The sequence below is a fragment of the Rutilus rutilus genome (assembly GCF_951802725.1).
Source record: "Rutilus rutilus genome assembly, chromosome: 1".
Lineage (NCBI taxonomy): Eukaryota > Metazoa > Chordata > Actinopteri > Cypriniformes > Leuciscidae > Rutilus > Rutilus rutilus.
In genome coordinates, this window is record NC_140209.1 from 67,537,077 (window position 1) to 67,561,231 (window position 24,155).

Consider the following 24,155-nt stretch of genomic DNA (forward strand, 5'->3'; position numbering starts at 1 on the left):
CAACGCGTTTTACATTAATACAAAATTAAGGATAATTTTTTGGCTTCAGTATTCTCGTGGAAAAGGATTTTCCCCTAGCGTATTCTACGCAGTACTCGTTCCTCTCTCTAGAGAGAACCGAGGTTACGTTAGTAACCGAGTACGTTCCCCGAAATAATGGGATAGAGGATTACATCAGAGTAATTCCTGACGCTTATAGGGAAACTCCGTTTTCTTCAAAATACTGAAGCCTAATTGGTTCACGTCTGTACACCTGCACAGATAAATGGCTTTTCATCCCGCAAAAACGGGCAGAGCCGACTGCCTACTTACGTCGCTCTCTGAGCCATTTTCTAGATTTATTTGTGCACACTCAAAATAACGACAAAACTTTGCGCTTTTGTAAAATAAAGATAACAAACTGGGTGCACTTGTGGACTTGGAATTAAGCCTTTTCCCCATTATTATTTGATTCACCGGACCGGACACCAGTTATCTTGCCAAGAAAAATCTTTATTCTTATATGTCAGGAGAGAAACTTTGAGAAGATGCTGTATTCATGCAGGTCTCTGCGTTTCCGTGTTTCTCTGAGTGAGTACAGTAAGATGCGACTTACAACTTCCTTGTAGGGCTGGGCGATATATCGCACAATTTTGTTATGCGCATCTCGTCAGTAAAGCCGGTTCCTTGATTAGTAGTAAATCGCCATCACCTGCTTTCAGATGGAGCGGTGTTAAATTAACACTCCTGGGGCTGGGAGTGTATATGAGTCCACACTCAAGAGTGTAAAGTGTTAAAATATGAGTGTTAAAGTTAATGAGATAATTAAGTGATTAATTTAGTGATGATTGAGCATTATTGAAGACACCTGATGTTAACAAGCAGAATCACTGAAGGAGAAAATCACAAATTGTAAGTCACCATTATGGCGATGGGTGTTTGCTTTAGTTGGGCTCTTGACCCTTATATATTTACTTTAAATTTTACTGTTGTTTGTCTGCTGTTATTGATGTATAACAGTTAAATGAACAAAGTAAAGTGTGATCTGATAGTGTTGGTTATTTTTTGACATAATCATGCTGTGATTGTTGAGATGCATAGACTGAATCTTGACGTCTGTGTGTGCCTAAAAGTACGATTTAAAAAAAAAAATTTAAACAACTTTTAAGAAATCCTTTATATTATATCAAAAATTCTGGGCATTTATGCAGATTCACAGCTATGCTGTAACCAACAACATAAATCTAAGTCAGAAAGAAGGACCTTAATGAGTTCAGTGATCAAGTTCAAATGATGAATGTCATAATATAACCAACACCATCAGATCACTTTATTCTTTGTTCATCTGGCAGTTATAACTCAGATACAACAGCCAAACAAAATCTAAAGTAAACATATAAGGGTCAAGAGCCCAACTAAAGCAAACAATGATCGCCATAACGGTGGCTTACAATTTGTGATTTTCTCCTTCAGTGATTCTGCTTGTTACCATCAGGTGTCTTCAATAATGATCAATCATCACTAAATTAATCACTTAATTATCTCATTAACTTCAACACTCTTGAGTGTTCATATACACTCCCAGGAGTGTTAATTTAACACTGGAGTTTTTGCTGTGTACAAAGAGCCGTAGTTAACCCCCTGAGGTTGGCGGTATCGCCGGCGATACCAGCTCGCTTTTTTTTATCAGTGTAAAAGAAACTCATAAATACTCTGTTGACTTTGATTTTCCATAGGAGTTTCATACATCAATCGATCTGTTAAATGTGTATTATTTTTGTGTATACTCACAATAAAAACAAAGTGTTGTGCTTTTTGCCAAATAAAGAAAAATAAACACGAAGTGAGTTCTGCCTTCTCTCTGCCAGTGAAGTCCATTCTGAAACGTGTCCGAAAATGAACGAATTCTCAGCGAATACTCAGTCAAACAGGCATACAGACACACAGGCATGAAGCTTGAATTATCTTCTTTTAAATGAAGTAATTTATATAAAAAACAAATATTCTCATCTTGGGAAATCTGTATTAAAAGAGAGCGATTCCAGTCGAGCTCATTACAGCTCATTCAAATGTAATGTGACCCCACCCACGGAGAGCGCGCGCTATTCAAACGCAAATGATTGAGGCAATCCACGCAAACCTGTGAACGCCCCCATATCAGCTCGAGAAAACACAAGTTTATTCAGATCATTACTTGTTTACACTGTCTCGCAGCGCTGTGAGGAATAATAATAATGGAAAATGTACCTCAGAAGTGCGGGTATATCGAGGAGCGAGCTGAGGAATACTGTAGTAAGTTTTTTTCCTTCTCACGTGAATCGGGTTTCTGTTTATGAATGAATTAACGGCAGAGATGCACGCTGTTTACCACAGCTCGCAAAAAGACAGTTTAAATTTAAATCGCATGTGTGAATGAATGATGATGTTTTAGCAAACTGTATTGCTATACTGAGATGAGTAAAAATCGACTGAAATATGTTGTAATAAAATGTAGGCTATTTGTATAAGCAACGTATTAAACTGCAAATTAACATTTATATGCCCTAATATTTCATAAAAACAACGTTACAGTCAGGCGAAATATGAAAGACAACATTTTGCTGACTAGATTTGGGTACTGTTTTTACTGTAGAATATACTGCCACATCAAAGAAGCTTTTGTTTAGCAATTTCTATATATATAAAATACTATTTTTGTCAAAAATAAAGTCATCAACTAAGATGTTAGCTGTTCCAATGTTGGCTATATTCAAACTAATGAATACATAGATAAAATGTTGGCCTATAATCTTTTTTTTTTTTTTTTTACAAAAAAAGAGAACACTTGAATATTGTTGAAATTGTAATTATTGTTGTAATTGTAACCTTTTTAATAAAATGGCAGAACATATTTACAAGATAGATGTAAGCAAAATCTTAAATGGTCAATATAAGTCTTCTTCTAAATATATATTTTGTCCTTGCATTGTGGCTCAGTCAGTGTCACACCTGAATGAATGGCTAATTATGCAGAGTCATTACGCATAATGGGTGGGGCATTGTATTCTCAGGTGTAAACTACTCCTCCTTCACGCCCCCCTCGCATATTGGCTTTCCAAGCAAAACCTGTTTTACATCAATTTAAATCAATGTATTGTTTTATGTGAACGATAAAGCAAGACTATTTTCACATAATTTTGAAGCCAGAACTCGAAGCGACAACATCCATTAGTCAAAAGCCTTATTGACACATATTTATTATGAGTTTTGTGGTCTTATTTCAGCCATTTTCATTTTTATTTTTTTCAATAACCACGCATAAACATTATTCTCTTAAAAATTCAAAAATATACATGCATGGTGATCACATATTTTGGTAGCCCTGTTTGTGCTATATAGAGTGAATTTACACCTTTGCCATTAACATGTTTATAAATAACTGAAAAAAGCACAAATGTCAGAGCATGTCAGAACACCTCCAGGGCCCAGAAAACCCCTCAGACCCCAGAGGGTTAACTGACAAGCTGAGCCATATTGCATTAATTATCGCTGGCGATACGTCCGCGATATTGATGCGATATGGCTCAGCTTGTCAGTTAACTACGGCTCTTTGTAGTAAATGCCGCTCCATCTGAAAGCAGGTGATGGCGATTTACTACTAATCAAGGAACCGGCTTTACTGACGAGATGTGCATAACAATATTGTGCGATATATCGCCCAGCCCTAGTTCCTTGTAAGGTAGAAAAACATGTTGCTTGAGCTTTAAAAATGGAACGTATATGTCATGCTTACACATGGCACAATCCACTTTCCATATTAAGAAACTATCCTTGGTGTTCACATTTGTGGTACATTTGCATCAGTGGAAACATCTCTGCTCAGTGAACATGTTACATTGCACACACACCTCTAAGCAAAATATAGCTGTCCCTCTGTCTGACATGTGATCCTCACATGGATCCATGCTATCTATAGTCTCCTCATGCATTCAAACACATGCATTTAAAACTCCATAAGATAATACAACTGATTATGAATATTAATAAAGAATAATACAGATACATAAAATTAAATAATGAAGTTATATTAAAAGATGAAATTTTTGTCTTCAGCGCTCTCTGCCATCTGAAACGCAAACAATTAACCGAAACTCGCCCAATACTTGCCACACAGACATGATTAGATATGTCTTTAGGAAGCTTGAATTCATTTAAGTAAAGCTTGAAGTAATTAATAACAAAAACTAATTTGTCAGTTTATGTAATCCTATGAAACCAACGAGAGGTACAGTTTCTCACGTCTCTGCTCATTATCTTAAATGTGACCACACCCATGTGCAGCAAGTCTATTCACATGCTAATCGTCCACATGAGGCACACAAACCTGTGAACGCCCCCATCACCTGGATAAACACGCATCAAGCATTAATCATTCCTCTGCTTTTCCCCCTGCTGTGAGGAATACGGGACCTGTTGGGGCGAGACTCCTTGCACCTCTGAGAAATCCGACCCCAGGTCATGTTTCTCAACTGATTGCTCAGCCATAGAAGCATGGTATACAGTGATATCTGCCATGTACAATTTGAGCATGGATGGGGTGTGTCGGCCGTCCAACAGCTCCTTCAAAAAAGCTCCTCTCAAAGTAGCTTCTGACATGTTTTCAAGGGGAGGTTGCTCCTTGGTTTGAATGCGCTAACACTAACTCCAGAATTTTCTGGGAGCGTTCCAGCGAAACCCAGGCCCGCATCTTGGATGAAATGAACAATGCCCCCAGGAAAATGATGTGTTGGCTTGGAGACAGTGAGCTCTTGCTCATGTTCATTCTGAACCCCATGCTCTCTAGATGGCTGAGGAGCAGAAATCTCTGGGCACAGTTACTCTTTTGATTGGGCACCTTGTAGGGGTGGAGGAAAAATGTATTCTTAGATGCATCGTGATGAGGACGTGGACGATTCTGAATCGATTCAAAAATAGATATAAAAAAAAAAAAAAAAAAAACGTTTTCTTTCTAATAACGTAATATTGACGGAACGCAAAAGGCGGAACAGTAGTACTTATAGGGGGACATGTGTCAAAATGATTTACGACTTTGACCTTTGACCTTTTGACAGGTTGAACTTCCGGTGACCTGTATGATTGATGGGTTGAACTTCCTGGTATGAGGTCATGGGATTAACCTTTGCCCTTCCTCCCTATCGATCATGTTTTTTGACAGTTAGTTTTTGCCCTATGACCTAGCTAGTACTAAATCATAGTTTTGACGGTTAGTTTTGAACTATGACCTAGCTAGGACTAAATCATAGTTTTGACGGTTAGTTTTGAACTATGACCTAGCTAGGACTAAATCATAGTTTTGACGGTTAGTTTTGAACTATGACCTAGCTAGGACTAAATCATAGTTTTGACGGTTATATGTGTGTGATTTTTGCCGGTTGTTTGAACTTTGTCCCAGTTATGTGTGTGCGTGTGTGGTTATATGGCTTGTGCCTGCGCCCCCCTCCCATTACATTCCTGAGCAGTATATAAATGGGGCCAGTTATTTCATATATGTGACATTCAGTTATTTCACATTTATATATAAAACATTCTATAATTTATATAATCTAAAACAATTAAAGGTTGAAAAAACATTTAGTTATTTCACATTCATATGTAAAACATCCTTTATATAATATAAATTATATAATAATTATCATGCTAAAGTTCTTTTTAAAAGTGTATAATATAAATTATATAATCTAAAGCAATTTAACTAATTTAAACATTCTGTTCTTTTTAAAATTATATAATGAAATACTTATAAAATCTACATAATGTTGCATATCACACTAGCAATAGTTTGAAAAAACATTCTGTTCTTTACACAACTGAATTCACATAGTCATTCCTGTATAAGATAAGATATATAAGATCATATCTCCCGAACTAGGGTGAAACCCTTTACTGAGAATATACCACCGGCCATCTACTCAAAATATATGTAGAAGTTTCAAATGTTAGCATTTGTTGATGGTGGCCGCATGAACAGACTTTGCGGAGAGCTATAGCAGGAAGCATGCCCTTTGACCTCCTTGATTTTGGAGGCTTTTTTGTTAAAGATTTCTCCCATCTAGCGGTTCTCCCATCTACTCGCTTTTTCAAATGCGGTAGCCGTTATGTGCCAAGAAGCTATGACAACGTGTCTTCCGATAGCACTTCATCGAGTTTAATTGTACATGTTCTACCGTTATGATGTACTTGTTACATGTTCTACCGTTCTATATAATGATTTACACAACCAAGCAATAGACCGTACCTTTGACTGACCCGTCGAGAATAAAGCAGGCAACTTCCCTTTCAAAGTCTTTCTCCTTCATTAGCTCTTTTTCACCTGGGAAAAGCTATCCCGATATTTATTTACATACCGATAAATTAAATTTGAATTTAATTAAAACTTCTCCTGTGGCTCGGCATAACTATGATCCAGCATTATATTGTACCGTGCAGTGCAGCCTTTCAAATGTGCCGCGGGAAGTATCAATGTCTCCCATATGGTCTAGCGGTTAGGATTCCTGGTTTTCATCCAGGCTGCCCGGGTTCGACTCCCGGTATGGGAAGACAATTTTTTTTACATTGCCAACAAAATTCAAGTTCATCAATAATCATTTTTAGTTACCCATAGTCTTACACAAACTGCAGAAACAAGCAGTTTCTTGAAGATTCGGTACTGAATCATTTTCACAAATACAATTATATTGAATTCAGAAAATTTCACTATGGAATACTTTATCATAATTTGGTACGTCATCATTTCATCTCATAATTATGACGCATAGTCATAATTTCAACTTTTTTAAGTCATAATTTCGACTTGTCATAATTTAATTTTTTTGTCAATGACGCCTTTTTAATGTAATACTTAAAACGTTTTTAAGGCATAATTTGGTTGTTGACTATAGTAGTGTTGATGATGAAACGTGTTGAGTTAGGCTAGCGCTTTTTGTACCTCTCTGGTCTTTTTCAAGATGGCGGAACGACACGGAAGCTTCCTTGGACATACCCGCCCCATGTAAATAAAGATAAGAAATTAACTCAGATCATTGGCACAGATCATTTTACACCCATGAGGACTTATTTTATGAATACAGACAATGATTTTAGCTAATAAAATACCATTTTTCAACCGAGCGAATCTACACATGAGAGGCCTTCAGAAGTCATAACTTCAGGGGTAGGTCCGTTGGCGAAAACACTGCATGTGTAAAAATCAAATACTGTATGACACTTTTCAAAGTTAGAATAAAAAGACCTTTTGTGTTCTGACACAAGGCCATTAACTTGTTTTTTTTTTTGCTTATTTCTACAAACATTATCATGGTTTTGTTTAATCGTATTCATATTTATCAGGTTGATGTTTAGTTTAGATGTTGATGATTAAGTTTCAGGCGTAGTGCAACCAGATTTCTCTAACATCTCACTCACAATGCAAAACGTTGTAAATAACCATATTTTATTAATATTATGTTGATTTAAAGTTTTTGTTGTTAACTAATACCTTTATCTTTTAACTAACATCTGACCCCAAATAAACAGATAATGGAATGTTCACACTATACAGTTAGATATTCTCCTACTTGTATCTTTGGGCGTATTTTGTCACACCCTAGTGATGCAAAGTTCCACACCCTATGGACTAACTTTAAATACAAAACAAAATACTCATATATATATATATATATATATATATATATATATATATATATATATATATATATATATATATATATATATATATATATATATATATATAACATACACAAATAATTTCTTAACTAAGCAACTGTTTCTTAAATGATCAGACACTCACCGCACTGATGTTAACATCACCATATATTGTGTTTTCTACCATGATTGTAGTAACTATTGTCCCACCATTCTTCTGGGCAATTGTTAAGTTAAGCTGATTAGGGATCTGAATTAATGGCTGTCTGAATGATGTAGAATTATTATGCAGTCGTTGTGGAAGGTTGTTAGGCTGTTGGTTTGTCATGTTTCCAGAATGTGTTTGAATGCTCAGCGTCTGAACGTCACCATCTGTTAAAAAATTTACATTTTTTAAGAAGATTGAAGATTGAGAAACATATTGACTACTAACAAAGTAAATTATAAATCTTTTCCTACGTTTGATATTCTTTTTTCAGATTTTTTTCACTACGGACTTTATCCTTTTTAATGCTGTTTTCTCTCCATATTTATTCTGTAGTTCCTCTACTGTGTCTTCCAACCTCCCTGTTGTTCTTCTCCAGCTGTGCTAACCAAAGACAAACAGTTAGAAGAATATAATGTATGTACAGCAAAAATAAAGTTAACATAAAATAAACACATTCATACACCTGTTCAAAGTCAATGAACCGGCTGATGCTGCAGGTGTTAGAGCACATGATGGACGGTGAACAGACGCACAGCAGGTTAAACCAGAGTTAAAACAATATTCTATGTTAGGACAATAACAATAATAGTCTTTGTTAGGACAATAGTATGTTCACAGGAGCCGCTGAGAGCGCGTTCCAGCTGATAAGGCGCAAGTAGCCAAACTAAACAATTCATATTTGACAGAATAGAACGACAAAAATAATCAACTTTTTTCTAATTTCACCATTTTGACCTTAAAATAGGCCTATATAATACATGTGATTTAATGTGAGAGGAGAAGAAACACATAACATGTGTACATGAATGAATGTGTACAATTTGATAAACATATGTACCTAACATCCATAGCCTTCAGTAAATTAAGGCTAAGTTCCTTTTTGTGGACAAAGTGAACTTTGGAACTCTTTTATCAAAAAAATATGTTGATAATGATTAGTTATGCCAAATGATAGTTTGGCATGGGATTGTGTGTCCATAGTGAGAGAGCGAAATACTTTTATTATAGAAATGCCTATTTTTTATTCTATTCTTTAATCCATGCATAAAATAGGTTTTTATACCTGCTCATGTATTTCTTGATGAGTTTCTTCTGTATTAAACAGCGAATCTTCTCAGTCAGATCGTCGCAAGATCTCAGGAATCCTCTCACACTGCTCGTGTTCACGCGCTCCATCGCTGCACTTGTGTGTATGACTCGAACGATTCAAACTTCTATAATGTGGGTTTAATTTACATAGTTATTTATGGCTTTCCTGATGACAACACCCTATTCAGCCCCTCCAGCGGGGCGGGTGAGCTGTTGTCCTGATAAATATTTCAGGACATTGCACACTCTACTCTAGCTCTACTAGCCTCGGACTACTGCGCTACTGCATCATCTCATTGATCAAAAGTTGAAAGGCCTGAGCCTGACGCAAACTTCTGACCCACAAACTTCTGCGCATTAACGCACGATTGTACCGCAAGGGAGATTGCAGGAACATTCTAGGAACGAAAAGTTGGAAAAAAATTCGAAAAGCTGAAAAAATGGCGACGCAAAACCTAAAGGAGAACGATTATCATCCGGCGTGTGAGTGTGCCACGGGCAAAGAGTGTCGTTTAAGAGCTGCGCTGGACTCTATGTTTAAAGATCATTTTAGAGGCCAGATGGTTGGCTTGATGCACAGGATCATCGACGCTGCGTGTGATATGAAAAAAGATTGTGCGCAGGATAACAAACGCGTGACAAATCTCAAAAATGAAATGGAAGTCGTAAGAGGCTTGACAAAGCCATGGCCTGATGTAACGCCCATGTTTTTTAACGGCAAAGAGCCGATCGGCGTAATCCTCAGAAAAGTTCTGGATGTGTTGCGTGAATGTAGTGGCGAATTCAAAATCATCGAGATACTCGCTATATGGACATTTGTAACGGATCTCTGTGTGTCACTGGTGTCAAAAAATGCAAAAACTGACGTTGGTGAATTAGTTGAAAGTCTGGTCAACTATACCCTGGAGCAAGACATGATAGCCTGCGGATATTTTCTATTCTGGTTAGACCAGGGGTGGGCAAACTTTTTGGCTCAAGGGCCACACTGGGTTTTAAAATTTGACAGAGGGCCGGCCCAGTAGCAGATTATGAAACACGATCTCATGAAAGTGCGTATCTATTCCACGAATTTAATTTCTCGTGCCATTTATACGCCAAAAATATATATTTTTTTTGTGCATATGCTATGCACTGTAAACTCCTTGGTTAGGATTAGGGGTGCGGAGTGCAATTTTTGAAAAATATTTGAAATAATTTGAAAGATATTTTGAAAAATGTCGGTAACCAAACAGTTGATGGACCCCATTGACTTCCATAATAGAAAAAAAAAAATACTATGGAAGTCAATGGGGTCCATCAACTGTTTGGTTACCGACATTTTTCAAAATATATTCTTTTGTGTTCAGCAGAAAAAAGAAATTCATACAGGTTTGAAACAACTTGAGGGTGAGTAAATGATGACCGAATTTTAATTTTTGGGCGAACTATCCCTTTAAGTGCGTATCATATGCACGCGAAAACTGCGTTTCATAAGAACTACAAATACAATTCGTGGTATTCAAACTTTCATGAGATCGGGCTGAGCAAACACATTTACGTTGTGGCAACGTCTGCGCGAAATTCAACAACTGAGAGGACATTCTGACAATACATTTTTTTATGCTAGATATCCCCCATTTAGCATGTTATGTTTTGAGGTTAATTTTTAATTAGTCAGATGATTGATAATTATAGCCTATACTTTTTAAATATTGTTTATCCTTATTATTATTTAATGGGCCTAACCGTAAATTAGAAACAAAACACCTAAGTGTACACTTAGAAGAGTAAAAATGACAGAAGGTTACGTTAATTCAACTTTATTAAAACTGCATGGCAATCAATTTGCACTTCCAAAAGACATACATTTGTGGAAAAAAAACGAAATAAACGATTATACAAATTTATTTTAAGTATAATAAAATAAAACATAAAAAGCAAAGGCAGATCAGAACATTTAATGAACAAAACCGGGTTCTGTACATGGCAGACAGGGGAGCGTAACGTTAGTCGAAAGCCGGACGATAAAGGAGGATACATCCACAAATCCAGAGTAGCAAAAATAAATAGCAGACAAATCAAAGGAAAAACTAAACATGTGTGCAAGCGGTTACCAAACATTTTTTTCTCTGTGAGTTTTCAAAAAAAGAAAAAAACATTAATGTGCACCAAGTCTATGCGCTTAAGTCGCGGTCTGTTTGGTTTCCATGGTGACGCGTCTAGCTTGTTACGTGACACACCGCAGCCACAACAGCGCTGAATGAATGATGATCTGCTTTTATGTCATTTTTCCTTTTTTACATTTGTTAGCTATGGCATGAAATATCTGATATTCCGATTGTCAAATATTTGCAACGCAATATATATATATATAAAACGCAAAGTATTGCAAGAAAGAGGCAAAATGAATGCGATCTTTAGACAATTTTTTTAATACTCGACGGGCCGGATTAAACAGCCTAACGGGCCGTATGTGGCCCGCGGGCCGTAGTTTGCCCACCCCTGGGTTAGACCATCTGTAAATGTCTTTCACTCAAATTTCTTCTTCAATGTATGAAAGTATAATGTTGAAATAAAAATTTCTGAATGAAAAAATGTCTGAGCTCATAAAAATTGTATTATAATAATAATATTTAGAATACTACATGATTTAAAAGATTAAATATTTGTTTTTTTAATTACTGTATTCCCGAGCCGGCAATACAGTTGTATCATATCAAATGATACAACTAATTTGCCCGTTGTGTACAGAGCATAAGAAAGGACATTTTGTGGTGTTGTTCTTGTTCTCATTACATTTTTTAATAAGATGATGTGTTCTGTCATGGACGACTAGACACTAGGCATGGGATGTCCGGCAGAGAGAAGGGCTTGAGTGGATACGCCCTGTTGTCACATTTTTATGTCTTCATCAAAAGTGCCTTTTCCCCGCTTCGCAACGAAGCCATCCTCTTTCCGCCCCTGCGACACCCGTAACATCGACCACCACGGCATCCATATCAGGCCAAATGGAGGATCGGGTGGGTTACTTAAACATGGCATTCAGCAACCTGACCCTCTCCAGCCCCATATCCTCCCGTGAAGTTGAGGATATGTCTTACCAGCGCCCTCCGGCTTGTCAGAATCCTGACATGCGTCGGGAACAGGAACGCCTTGACACCTTTCAGAATTGGCCTCTTGCACCAGTAAGTCCGGCCGAGCTTGCCAAAAGTGGTTTCTACTACCTTGGCCAGGGCGACAGAGTGGCTTGCTTCAGTTGTGGAGGCCAGCTTAGCAACTGGGAACCAGGAGATCGGGCAGTATCAGAACACCAGAGAAATTACCCCAACTGCCGCTTCGTTCGAGGTGACCATGCAGATAATGTACCTTTATCTGGTGGCGGTCTTTCCAATGGATCGGCAATGCAACAGTGTGAAGACAGGTTGCTCACATTTGTCTACTGGCCCTCAAGAATAACTGTTCGACCGGACCAATTGGCTAAGGCTGGTTTTTACTATGTTGGTCGTAATGATGACGTGAAGTGCTTTTGTTGCGATGGTGGATTCAGATGTTGGGAGTCTGGTGATGATCCATGGGTAGAACATGCCAAGTGGTTTCCAAGATGTGAATACCTGTTGCAAGAAAAGGGCCAAGAGTTTGTTCATCAGATTCAAGCAAGATTTCCAAGACTATTTGAGCAGCTATTGACTAATGGAGACAGCGACTCAAGAGAATTTGTGAGAGAACAAGAGAACAATCCTGTGGTGAAGTCTGCTTTAGAGATGGAATTTGAGTGTGGCCTGACGGTCCAGACAAATGAAGCTGCATCACCGAGTCAAGATCTTTCAGACTTGTCTATGGAGGAACAGTTAAGAAGACTTCAAGAGGAGCGCACCTGCAAAGTTTGCATGGATAAGGAAGTGAACATTGTCTTCATCCCCTGTGGGCACCTAGTTGTGTGCAAAGAATGTGCACCTTCTCTGAGCAAGTGCCCCATATGTAGAGGATTGGTCAAAGGCGCCGTCCGTACTTTCCTATCATAAAGTTTTACTATCATTTGGATTTAACTTGATGCATAAAAACAATCCAGTGACAACAGTGACAACAGTTTTTGGATTTACAAACATTTAGAAAGTAGTTAGGATGCGCATGCTTTAAGTTAAGAATAATTTTGCGCAGGCTTTAAGTTAATTTGACCTACAAGATGTTGAAGTTTATAGACCTTTAGCGTATTGAGTTAAAATTAAAACGTGATATCCATATCGCATCATTACCGAATTCAGGGGTGTTTAATAACTTCAATAGTGATCAAGCACCAGCTGATTTAAGTTTTTCTTCAAACAAAAGTAATTTTCTGATAAATCTTCGTACACCTACATGTGTTTTGTTGTATGCACAGATTTTGAGTGTCGCTTATAGAAAGAGGCGTCCTTGTCTTTGTTTCGCGGTATTTTTAAAAACCTAGAACCAGAGAACAGAGAACCTTGTGCGGCATATCCGCACAAAGGGTTAAAATATACATTTTAGCGCTATTTAAAAACTAGGACGGTATAACAATATAATGTAAATGTCTCACGTATCAAATCAAGATACAAATCAAGCCAATTCATGTGAATACTGTCGTATATGAACAAAGAGAAGACCTAGAGTTCACTAACATTACAGCTAACTGTAGGAAAGTGTAAAGAAAACGCCATACAAAACATTACAATCGCACCCGGCAATACGATAAGTGTTACGCTAGTGATGTTAAACAATTTCAAAATCTTTTAAACAAAGTCTTGTTTCAGAGTCGATATGCTCCGGTGAAAACTATGTGAACTTTGATGAGGCAGAGAACAATAGCGCTTTTATTTAACAATTATTTTCAATAATATTGAAAAACGGTTCAATAACAATGTTCAATATAAACAAGAATCTGACTCTAATGCCACTGTGCTTGTTTCACATATAATAGTTAGATGATTTATCTAACCATTGAAATTTACGATATGTTAAAAATTTCGGCATTCTGCCGAATAAAACTCTGGTGTCAAAGTGTGGACGGAATAAAAAATTAATCAATTCACGTAAAAATACCACGTATCAACCGTAATTCATTGGCTTAACCGTTGTTTAGCGACACACACAAAATAACAAAATAAGTGTAATAGTTAGACGAGTTTAAAGCGTAATAGGTAACAGAAACACAGCAATACTCATCTTTGTTTCGTAGGCATCGCAGAAAGATTTAGTCAAACACTATCGTGTAGAAGGACCTATAATGTATAGGATACATTCCTAACATGTTTGACCACGCTCTATGTACTTTTTGCAAACTGTACAAAAAGAAACAAGATGTCAATGACAGACATTCAAAACGGATCACTATAGTGGCTTTTCTGTATTTGTTTTAAATGGCTCATGATGATGAAGAATTAGAATTTACTTTTGTGCAATTTTATCAGCAGGTTTTACCAAAAGTGTGAAACTTTGTTAAACAGCCTCAAGCTTTGATGAATATGCATCTCTCGGTGCAATAGTTTAAGTGTAAAACAGTTTGTGTGATTCGTATTTGTGTGATTGATATCAATTTAGTCAAACTATCGCTTAAATTCTTAATCGTCATTTATTTCTATAAACGGCTCTCAAAGAAACGTCTTCACTTAAAACACATACGGTCCAACATACAACATGTGAAACAGTGTCGCCTGCTATCTGAACAAGATGACTAAATCTAGCGAAGTAATAAAACCATCATCATTTGGGAACTTTTTTGTATCACAAATTCTTAGTGAATTGGTCTTTTGAGTCTTACATGGACATTCCTGTATAAAGATTATGTTTTAAAGTTAGTCCATAGGGTGTGGAACTTTGCATCACTACGGTGTGACAAAATACGCCCAAAGATACAAGTAGGAGAATATCTAACTGTATAGTGTGAACATTCCATTATCTGTTTATTTGGGGTCAGATGTTAGTTAAAAGATAAAGGTATTAGTTAATAACAAAAACTTTAAATCAACATAATATTAATAAAATATGGTTATTTACAACGTTTTGCATTGTGAGTGAGATGTTAGAGAAATCTGGTTGCACTACGCCTGAAACTTAATCATCAACATCTAAACTAAACATCAACCTGATAAATATGAATACGATTAAACAAAACCATGATAATGTTTGTAGAAATAAGCACAAAAAAAAAACAAGTTAATGGCCTTGTGTCAGAACACAACAGGTCTTTTTATTCTAACTTTGAAAAGTGTCATACAGTATTTGATTTTTACACATGCAGTGTTTTCGCCAACGGACCTACCCCTGAAGTTATGACTTCTGAAGGCCTCTCATGTGTAGATTCGCTCGGTTGAAAAATGGTATTTTATTAGCTAAAATCATTGTCTGTATTCATAAAATAAGTCCTCATGGGTGTAAAATGATCTGTGCCAATGATCTGAGTTAATTTCTTATCTTTATTTACATGGGGCGGGTATGTCCAAGGAAGCTTCCGTGTCGTTCCGCCATCTTGAAAAAGACCAGAGAGGTACAAAAAGCGCTAGCCTAACTCAACACGTTTCATCATCAACACTACTATAGTCAACAACCAAATTATGCCTTAAAAACGTTTTAAGTATTACATTAAAAAGGCGTCATTGACAAAAAAATTAAATTATGACAAGTCGAAATTATGACTTAAAAAAGTTGAAATTATGACTATGCGTCATAATTATGAGATGAAATGATGACGTACCAAATTATGATAAAGTATTCCATAGTGAAATTTTCTGAATTCAATATAATTGTATTTGTGAAAATGATTCAGTACCGAATTTACAAGAAACTGCTTGTTTCTGCAGTTTGTGTAAGACTATGGGTAACTAAAAATGATTATTGATGAACTTGAATTTTGTTGGCAATGTAAAAAAAATTGTCTTCCCATACCGGGAGTCGAACCCGGGCAGCCTGGATGAAAACCAGGAATCCTAACCGCTAGACCATATGGGAGACATTGATACTTCCCGCGGCACATTTGAAAGGCTGCACTGCACGGTACAATATAATGCTGGATCATAGTTATGCCGAGCCACAGGAGAAGTTTTAATTAAATTCAAATTTAATTTATCGGTATGTAAATAAATATCGGGATAGCTTTTCCCAGGTGAAAAAGAGCTAATGAAGGAGAAAGACTTTGAAAGGGAAGTTGCCTGCTTTCTTCTCGACGGGTCAGTCAAAGGTACGGTCTATTGCTTGGTTGTGTAAATCATTATATAGAACGGTAGAACATGTAACAAGTACATCATAACGGTAGAACATGTACAATTAAACTCGATGAAGTGCTATCGGAAGACACGTTGTCATAGCTTCTTGGCACATAACGGCTACCGCATTTGAAAAAGCGAGTAGATGGGAGAACCGCTAGATGGGAGAAATCTTTAACAAAAAAGCCTCCAAAATCAAGGAGGTCAAAGGGCATGCTTCCTGCTATAGCTCTCCGCAAAGTCTGTTCATGCGGCCACCATCAACAAATGCTAACATTTGAAACTTCTACATATATTTTGAGTAGATGGCCGGTGGTATATTCTCAGTAAAGGGTTTCACCCTAGTTCGGGAGATATGATCTTATATATCTTATTTTATACAGGAATGACTATGTGAATTCAGTTGTGTAAAGAACAGAATGTTTTTTCAAACTATTGCTAGTGTGATATGCAACATTATGTAGATTTTATAAGTATTTCATTATATAATTTTAAAAAGAACAGAATGTTTAAATTAGTTAAATTGCTTTAGATTATATAATTTATATTATACACTTTTAAAAAGAACTTTAGCATGATAATTATTATATAATTTATATTATATAAAGGATGTTTTACATATGAATGTGAAATAACTAAATGTTTTTTCAACCTTTAATTGTTTTAGATTATATAAATTATAGAATGTTTTATATATAAATGTGAAATAACTGAATGTCACATATATGAAATAACTGGCCCCATTTATATACTGCTCAGGAATGTAATGGGAGGGGGGCACAGGCACAAGCCATATAACCACACACGCACACACATACTGGGACAAAGTTCAAACAACCGGCAAAAATCACACACATATAACCGTCAAAACTATGATTTAGTCCTAGCTAGGTCATAGTTCAAAACTAACCGTCAAAACTATGATTTAGTCCTAGCTAGGTCATAGTTCAAAACTAACCGTCAAAACTATGATTTAGTCCTAGCTAGGTCATAGTTCAAAACTAACCGTCAAAACTATGATTTAGTACTAGCTAGGTCTTAGGGCAAAAACTAACTGTCAAAAAACATGATCGATAGGGAGGAAGGGCAAAGGTTAATCCCATGACCTCATACCAGGAAGTTCAACCCATCAATCATACAGGTCACCGGAAGTTCAACCTGTCCAAAGGTCAAAGTTGTAAATCATTTTGACACATGTCCCCCTATAAGTACTACTCGGAACTCTGAAACGTGCAGTGAAAGTGCAGTTTGGCGAAATCCAAATGGCACCCTCTTTGTTAAAAGCTAACATATGGAAAATGTGCATAATTTCATTGTGGCCTTTTTCTATTTTTGTATTTCTGTTACTCTACTGCCCTCCACAGTGCAATGGCAGTCACAAAAAGTTACATTTTGACTGTGCTCTCTGCAGATGTTCATTTACTTTTTTTGCATAAGCTGTTTCTGATTGTGGTATACAGCAACAATTTCAAGTCATACGTCTTAGACTCTTTATTATTTATATATCTATATATTTATATTTATTTATTCAAGCATTATTTTTGTATGAAAGCTGTTTGTGATTTTTCTACAGCAAAATCTTTATTTTTTTGTCTGAAAGATTTTATTTCTCATTGCACATAACAGGAGGATGTCGGTTAGAAGTCTATTTCATGTTAGAGATTCAGAATATGCGGGCATTTGTATTAATTTACTACAAGTATGCTGCTAGTACAGGCACACATTTATTTTCCTGTTGGTTCTGGTCACTTTTGAAATAGAAATAATATTAACATCCCTATTTGCTATCAATTAGAAGTCCTTCAGTAGCCTGCAATCTGCTAGCGTATATTCTCTAAAAATGAAGCATACTAACATTAACACTTACTGTTGTTGTAGATTATCTCACTGTTTGGTGACAGAAGAAGGTTGTGCTGCTCTGGCTTCAGCTCTGAGTTCAAACCCTTCACACCTGAGAGAGCTGGATCTGAGCTACAATCACCCAGGAGAATCAGGACTGAAGCTGCTCTCTGAAGCTATGAACCATCCAGACTGCACACTGGACAAACTCAAGTAAGTGGACCAGTAAGAATCATCCTGTCTGCTATCATACTGTGGTCGGAAAGGGAAAGTATGCAAGTAAAGTTAACATATTTCGACTTCTTGACTCAAAAAAAATCTTGACTCAGAAAAACCTAGTAAAGTCTACCAATATATTCAAGTGTACATAATTTTACTTCCAAGTTTTACTGACTAAATATTTCTGAGTTACAGTGTACTCCCATTGCATTGATGCATGAATAAATTAAGACATTACCTTTTTTTGTTTTGTTTACTATTGTTTGGCTTTATTTGACCCTTTTATTTGCTGTTTTGTGTCAGTAGCACAATAAAGACAGTAAATACAATTTAGTAATGTTCAGAGTCTTAATAAATTTTTTTTGAATGTTATTCATGCATGCAGAATGTTTATGTCTGTGTGTGTGACTTGAGCAAGGTTATTTGCAAGATATCGGCACAACTTGCAGGGGATCAACCCCTTTAAATGTTTGATATTTCACAATAGTATGGTGTGTATGGTAGAGCCAACAATCTTGTGGCCACTTAATTTTGTACACAAAATATTTTCAAAATGCAGCATCATTTAGAAACACACATACATCAATCAGCATATGAATTTCAACAATGGTGACATGTATATGGATATATTCATGTTGCAAAGCATACTGGGAACCATCATAGAATAAACATCAAAAATGGTTCCCTGAATGCATTGCAGCATAAAGCATGTCACCATTGTTGAGAATTTATACATTGATTGTTGATGTTGGTGTTTAGTGCATATAGATTAAAATATTGCCACAATATTGCTGGCTCTCTTGCCACAGTTTCACAGAGTTGGTAGAGCAATGTTTAAAAGTATTTAATGCCCTAACACTCTTTTGATCAGTGAAAATCCTTGGGATGAGATCTGTGAATATATATATATATATATATATATATATATATATATATATATATATATACATATATATGAATGCCAGGTTTGTTGTGCCTTGTAGACATAGGCTATGTGCTGTGCTGCATAAAATAATAATAGGCTAACAATATCCTATAGCAGGCGGCCTATAAATCGTTAAAAAGGAACACTTCAGTAACACTGCAATAGAGAAAAATATATTGATTATCATATGTTATATGCAAAAAATAAACAAGAAATATACGATACGCGAAAATAAACATTTGGAGTAAAAAAAATGTAGCCTATTGTTTGGCGCGTTTTGCTTTTCTCAAACGCAAAACGCATGCAGAGAACATTTACTGAAGCGATCAAGCCGCTCCAAACTATTAAACTAATTATTGTTACCATATTATACATTTACGTTTGATCAGATATCCACAAACACAGTATTTAACAGTATTTTACTTTTATCATGCTATGTTTTATTATAGAATATAAATACATCCTTGTGGCAGACAAATACATTTAGCACTGAAAGGTTGCCTACCAGTCTAGTTCACATTTCAACATGTTTCTGTCTATATATAGATACATATACATATACGATATTAGGCTTCATGTTTTTACTCCAATCTCATTTCATAACATACATTTTAATCTGGCACCACCAGTTTAACATGTTTTACCTTAAAAATCTTCTCATCTTCAAATCGCGTTCTTCTAATTCTTCTGAGGTAAATCCAAGGTCAACAGCACAGCACAGCACAACACAAACACAGTCTTCCAAACTCTGTGAAAAGCAGAGAGGAGTAAGTTACTGAAGTTTCTGATTCTTTGTTTTGAGGTAATGAGGGTGTTTACAGGTCTGCGTTCCTCCGCGTTGTAAGACTGAAAATACTGGTTGAGGCCTGCATGAGGCAAAAGGCCCTGGTGGCTAATTAACATTCGACCTCCCCCACACGGCCTGACTTCCTCTCACAAACTACTAAGAACAACTCATACAAGAACATGGTTTCATGTGAATGTTTATCATTGACTGTTACGTTTTTGGTGTCATTTGAAATGTCTCAAAGTGAGTGGTACAGATATCTCATATCCAGATAGATAAAATAAAAGGAAATAAGGTTTATAGAAGTTTAGAGAAAACTGGTCCAGATAATGCCACCCCCCTTTTGTTGAATAAGAAGCACTTTTGAGGGTGGCCTCCCCCATCCCCCATGTTACCTGGTCAAGGGGATAAAGGAAGGTGTGCTCTGGGTCTCTAGGGTCTTCTTTGCTGGTCACGAATGGAATAGGTGGTCTCTCTCTCTCTCTCTCTCTCTCTCTCTCTCCCTCTCTCTCTCTCTCTTTCTCTCTTTCTCTTTCTTTCCCTTTCTCTCTCTTTATCTCAGGTTACAAGCTGGGTAAGATTCTTTGGTGTAACCAATGTATAATCTTGTTCTAGATATTTGAATTGATTGTGGAATTGATCTCTGATATTTGAAATATTAAATTGTTACACGCGATTGTTCTAACTGATTTTGACATTGTTCCTTTAATGGTTATAAGGAATAGTCAAACATTCGCTCACTTTCAGTGAGGCACAGATATTATTAAACCTTTCATTTATGGAGTCAGATGAATTAACGAGTAAATACATATGATTAATGTATTACAAATTTAACCAAACCAATACTTCGCATGAGGAAAGGACAGAGCACGATCCCGTGGGTCACATTCTGATGAACACTTACGGGGTCACAGTAAGACGTTTGTTACAGCGTGGATCATTTGCATGTCAATCGCTCGTGCACACGTGGACGTGGTCACATTAGAGTTAATTAGGACGCGTTTGAGAAACTGTTCATGCCGCTGCTTTCATACGGATTACTTAAACAGAGAATATGTGACCAGTCACGGAAAGCAGGGACACAAGTCGGTTCTGGGGCATTTTAAGCTATTCACAAATTCTGAAAGTGTATTTTCCAAGCTTTCCAACGATGTGTAACACATGGAAATCTGATAATATTTGGAGAAGTTGTGGCCATTTGAAGGTAGGCACTCAAAAAAGCTCAATGGGGAGAAAACCCCTCTAAAGATTGTGAAGTTCTCACCTCTCTCTCCTGCTGGGAGTGACAATAGGGCTCATTTACATATCGTTTAGATAAGCCATACCCCTGTAAAGCTCCCCCTGTAAAGCTGTAAAGCACATGGGGGAGCAAAAAGGTCAGGAAAATGTGCCATCAAAGAAAAAAGAAAAGGTTTGCAAACAGGTAATATATAAATAAATGTCTCTTAGCATCTACCGATAAAACTGTATAGGCAACTCTTATGTACACTAAATAAAAAAATAAGATAAACTCTAGACAATGTTCAAATCAAAAACAGGATGTGCTATGTGATATAGGCTATATATATATATATATATATATATATATATATATATATACAGCATGAGTATGAATCCAAGTATGAATCAGAATCAGAATAGATTTTATTGCCATTGTCAATGAAAGGTTTCACAGACTAGGAATTTTCTTTGGTGTACTCATGCAATTCTACAAATAAATAAAACATCTCCAGTTAACTGGCAGAGCATTCATTTCGTTTGTTTTTTAAATAAGAGACTAGCGCTGAAATGTGTTTTTTAAAATCAAGTGATCAAAGTGCTCGGTTGCCGTAGCGATCAGTGGTGCGGATACAGTGTTTTCTCGTGTGGCTCGCGCACACACCGCACTGTCTTCACTCGGACGCGCGCTTCAATCCGTTGCGGATACTATCTATTCGTTCTGGTGAAACCACAAAACATAATGCAAACGTTTGCGTGTCCCTGCTTGATATACAACCACTGATGAACATAATCGTTTTGATGAGAGAAAAAAAAAGGGCAGATTCGAACTCAGACACTCTGACACGGCTGGCGAAAGCTCTACCACTGGACCATTAAGATACACATTAGTTAAAGGTACAATATGCAAGAATTTTGCATTAAAATATCCCATAATCTCAAGGCCAGTGTTATATATTTTGTTAAGTTGATTACTTACAATATCCCAAATGTTTCCAACTATTTTTAAATCGTGAGAAAATTGCGATTTTAACCAAGGAAACGGGGCGTTAGAGCAGGGGGGAGCTGGGAGTCGCCAGTCAATTGCGTCATATCCGCGTTACCCTCGGTTTCCGCTCGTACTGCCTGGAGTCCTGGACAAAAGCGGAAGTTGTAGTTGTAGCGTCTATCAAGCAACAAGCGTTAGCTTGTTTTGTGCAGTCGTTATGGAACACAATTATTCTTTACCGATTGCAGCTGGTTCTGTCGACAAAGTATGCTTAATTTTATATTTTCCAAATGTAGCATTCGGTAATAGTTATGTTTATGTAAGGAAAGTATTATTGCTTTACATTTGTGTTTAGTTTATTGACATTGTGTATCACGTCTGGTGTTTATGGCCATGTAAATAAATATAGCATGTGTTATACATAAAGATTAATCAGTATTTTGGCAAATGATGTGGGTATGTTCGAATGTACTTTTACAACAATTGTTTAGAACACGTAAAACTGCGCCGCGCTATCACAACAATGAATTTGACATACATCTACAACAATACAGTAACATCTATGATAACCAGTATGTAGTATTAAACCTTACTTTCATTTTAAGTCAGTCAGGAAGGAAGAAGACAGGGGTCGGCGTGACTGGGACTCGTACTTTATTAAAATAAAGCAAAACAAACAAAAGTCGCGCACAACGCGCATTCACCGTGGCAACCGCGACAGCACAAAACAGTTCAAAAATGAGAGCTCGGATCCACCGGTCTTCAGTCTCTCTCTCATTCCAGCGCGCGGCTTATAAGCGGTCTCTCCACGCGGATCACAGCAATAAGACACAGGCGTTCGTCATTTGCACTTGACCTACTTGCTCGTCTCTTCTCTCTCCCATTACAGACCGCGCTGAACCACGCCCCCCTCGCCACAAAAAGCATGTCATTATAAAAAAAAACTTAACCTCATCCATGAACATGATTTTTCGATTCCCGTCTGACTGATTTACATCCACGGTGGAGTTTAAAACGACAGTTCCCATCATTCCACGCTCCTTCACATCGTCATCAAGCTACGCCGTTGTTGTTGTTTGGAATGTAGCGCCCTCTCGTGGCAAAAAAATCCTGCATATTGTAGCTTTAATAAGGCGGATCTATGTATTGGCACGACAACATGTATTAGGCTGCATCTCATTAAACGACAAATTAAACCCCATGTAACCTACTATTTAAATCGATTGCTGGACATCGTAATGTTATTGGCGTCCATCTTCATTGAATTTTGAAATCAGAAAGAGCCGGCCAGAGCGCTGCATAATAGCCTAAGTAGCCACGCTGTTCCCTTGGAGGACGGGGGCAATAACAAAAGAAACAAAAGCCGGCTTATTCAGTATAGAAATACGCACCGACAATGACACGCCCCTACTGCGTGCTAGAATCTCCGAAAAACAATCCGATTTCAACCTCAAAATGTTCGCTTTTAAATATACCAATACTGCTATCTCAAACATGGAGAGGCTTCTTCGTGATCTCAACTAACAGATTCTGCAAAAAAACGAAAATCATCAATTTTGAAAAAAAACGCTTCTTTCTCATTTTGCTCGAAAGTTGTGCTGCCGACCTGTGTCACTGGTTTCCGTGACGGGTCACATATTTGTTTTTTATATAATTTACATACTTTAAAAAAAGAGACTCCAAGCGTATAGACATGCGTTTCAAGTCTGTGTGACAAACATTCGCTGAGTTACAGGTCATTTTCTGTCGCGTTTCAGAATGAGTTTCACGTTGAGAGAGACGGCAGAACGCGCATCGTTTATTTTCTTCATTTTACGAAAAACACAACATTCTGTTTTTATTATGAGTGTACACAAATAAAAGAAGACATTTAACAGTTTTGAATGATGTATAACACTTATATGTAAGATCAAAATCGACAGAGTATTTTGAGTCTCTTTTGCACTGATAAGAAAAAAAGCGAGCAGATCACGCTGGCGTGATTGTCGACCCCAGGGGGTTAAGTAATTAACTTTACTCATAAACTC

General features: G+C 36.9%; 1 protein-coding gene across 2 annotated transcripts in view; it reads left to right on the plus strand.

Moving 5' to 3' along the window:
* LOC311294934 (uncharacterized protein) overlaps nucleotides 1-24,155 on the plus strand; it is a 453,797-nt gene that overhangs the window by 334,954 nt on the left and 94,688 nt on the right. For both annotated transcript variants that reach the window (XM_084416040.1, XM_084416041.1), the window contains exon 9: nucleotides 18,031-18,204. In XM_084416040.1, coding sequence (XP_084272166.1) covers nucleotides 18,031-18,204 — 174 coding nt within the window. The remainder of the gene's footprint in view (nucleotides 1-18,030; nucleotides 18,205-24,155) is intronic.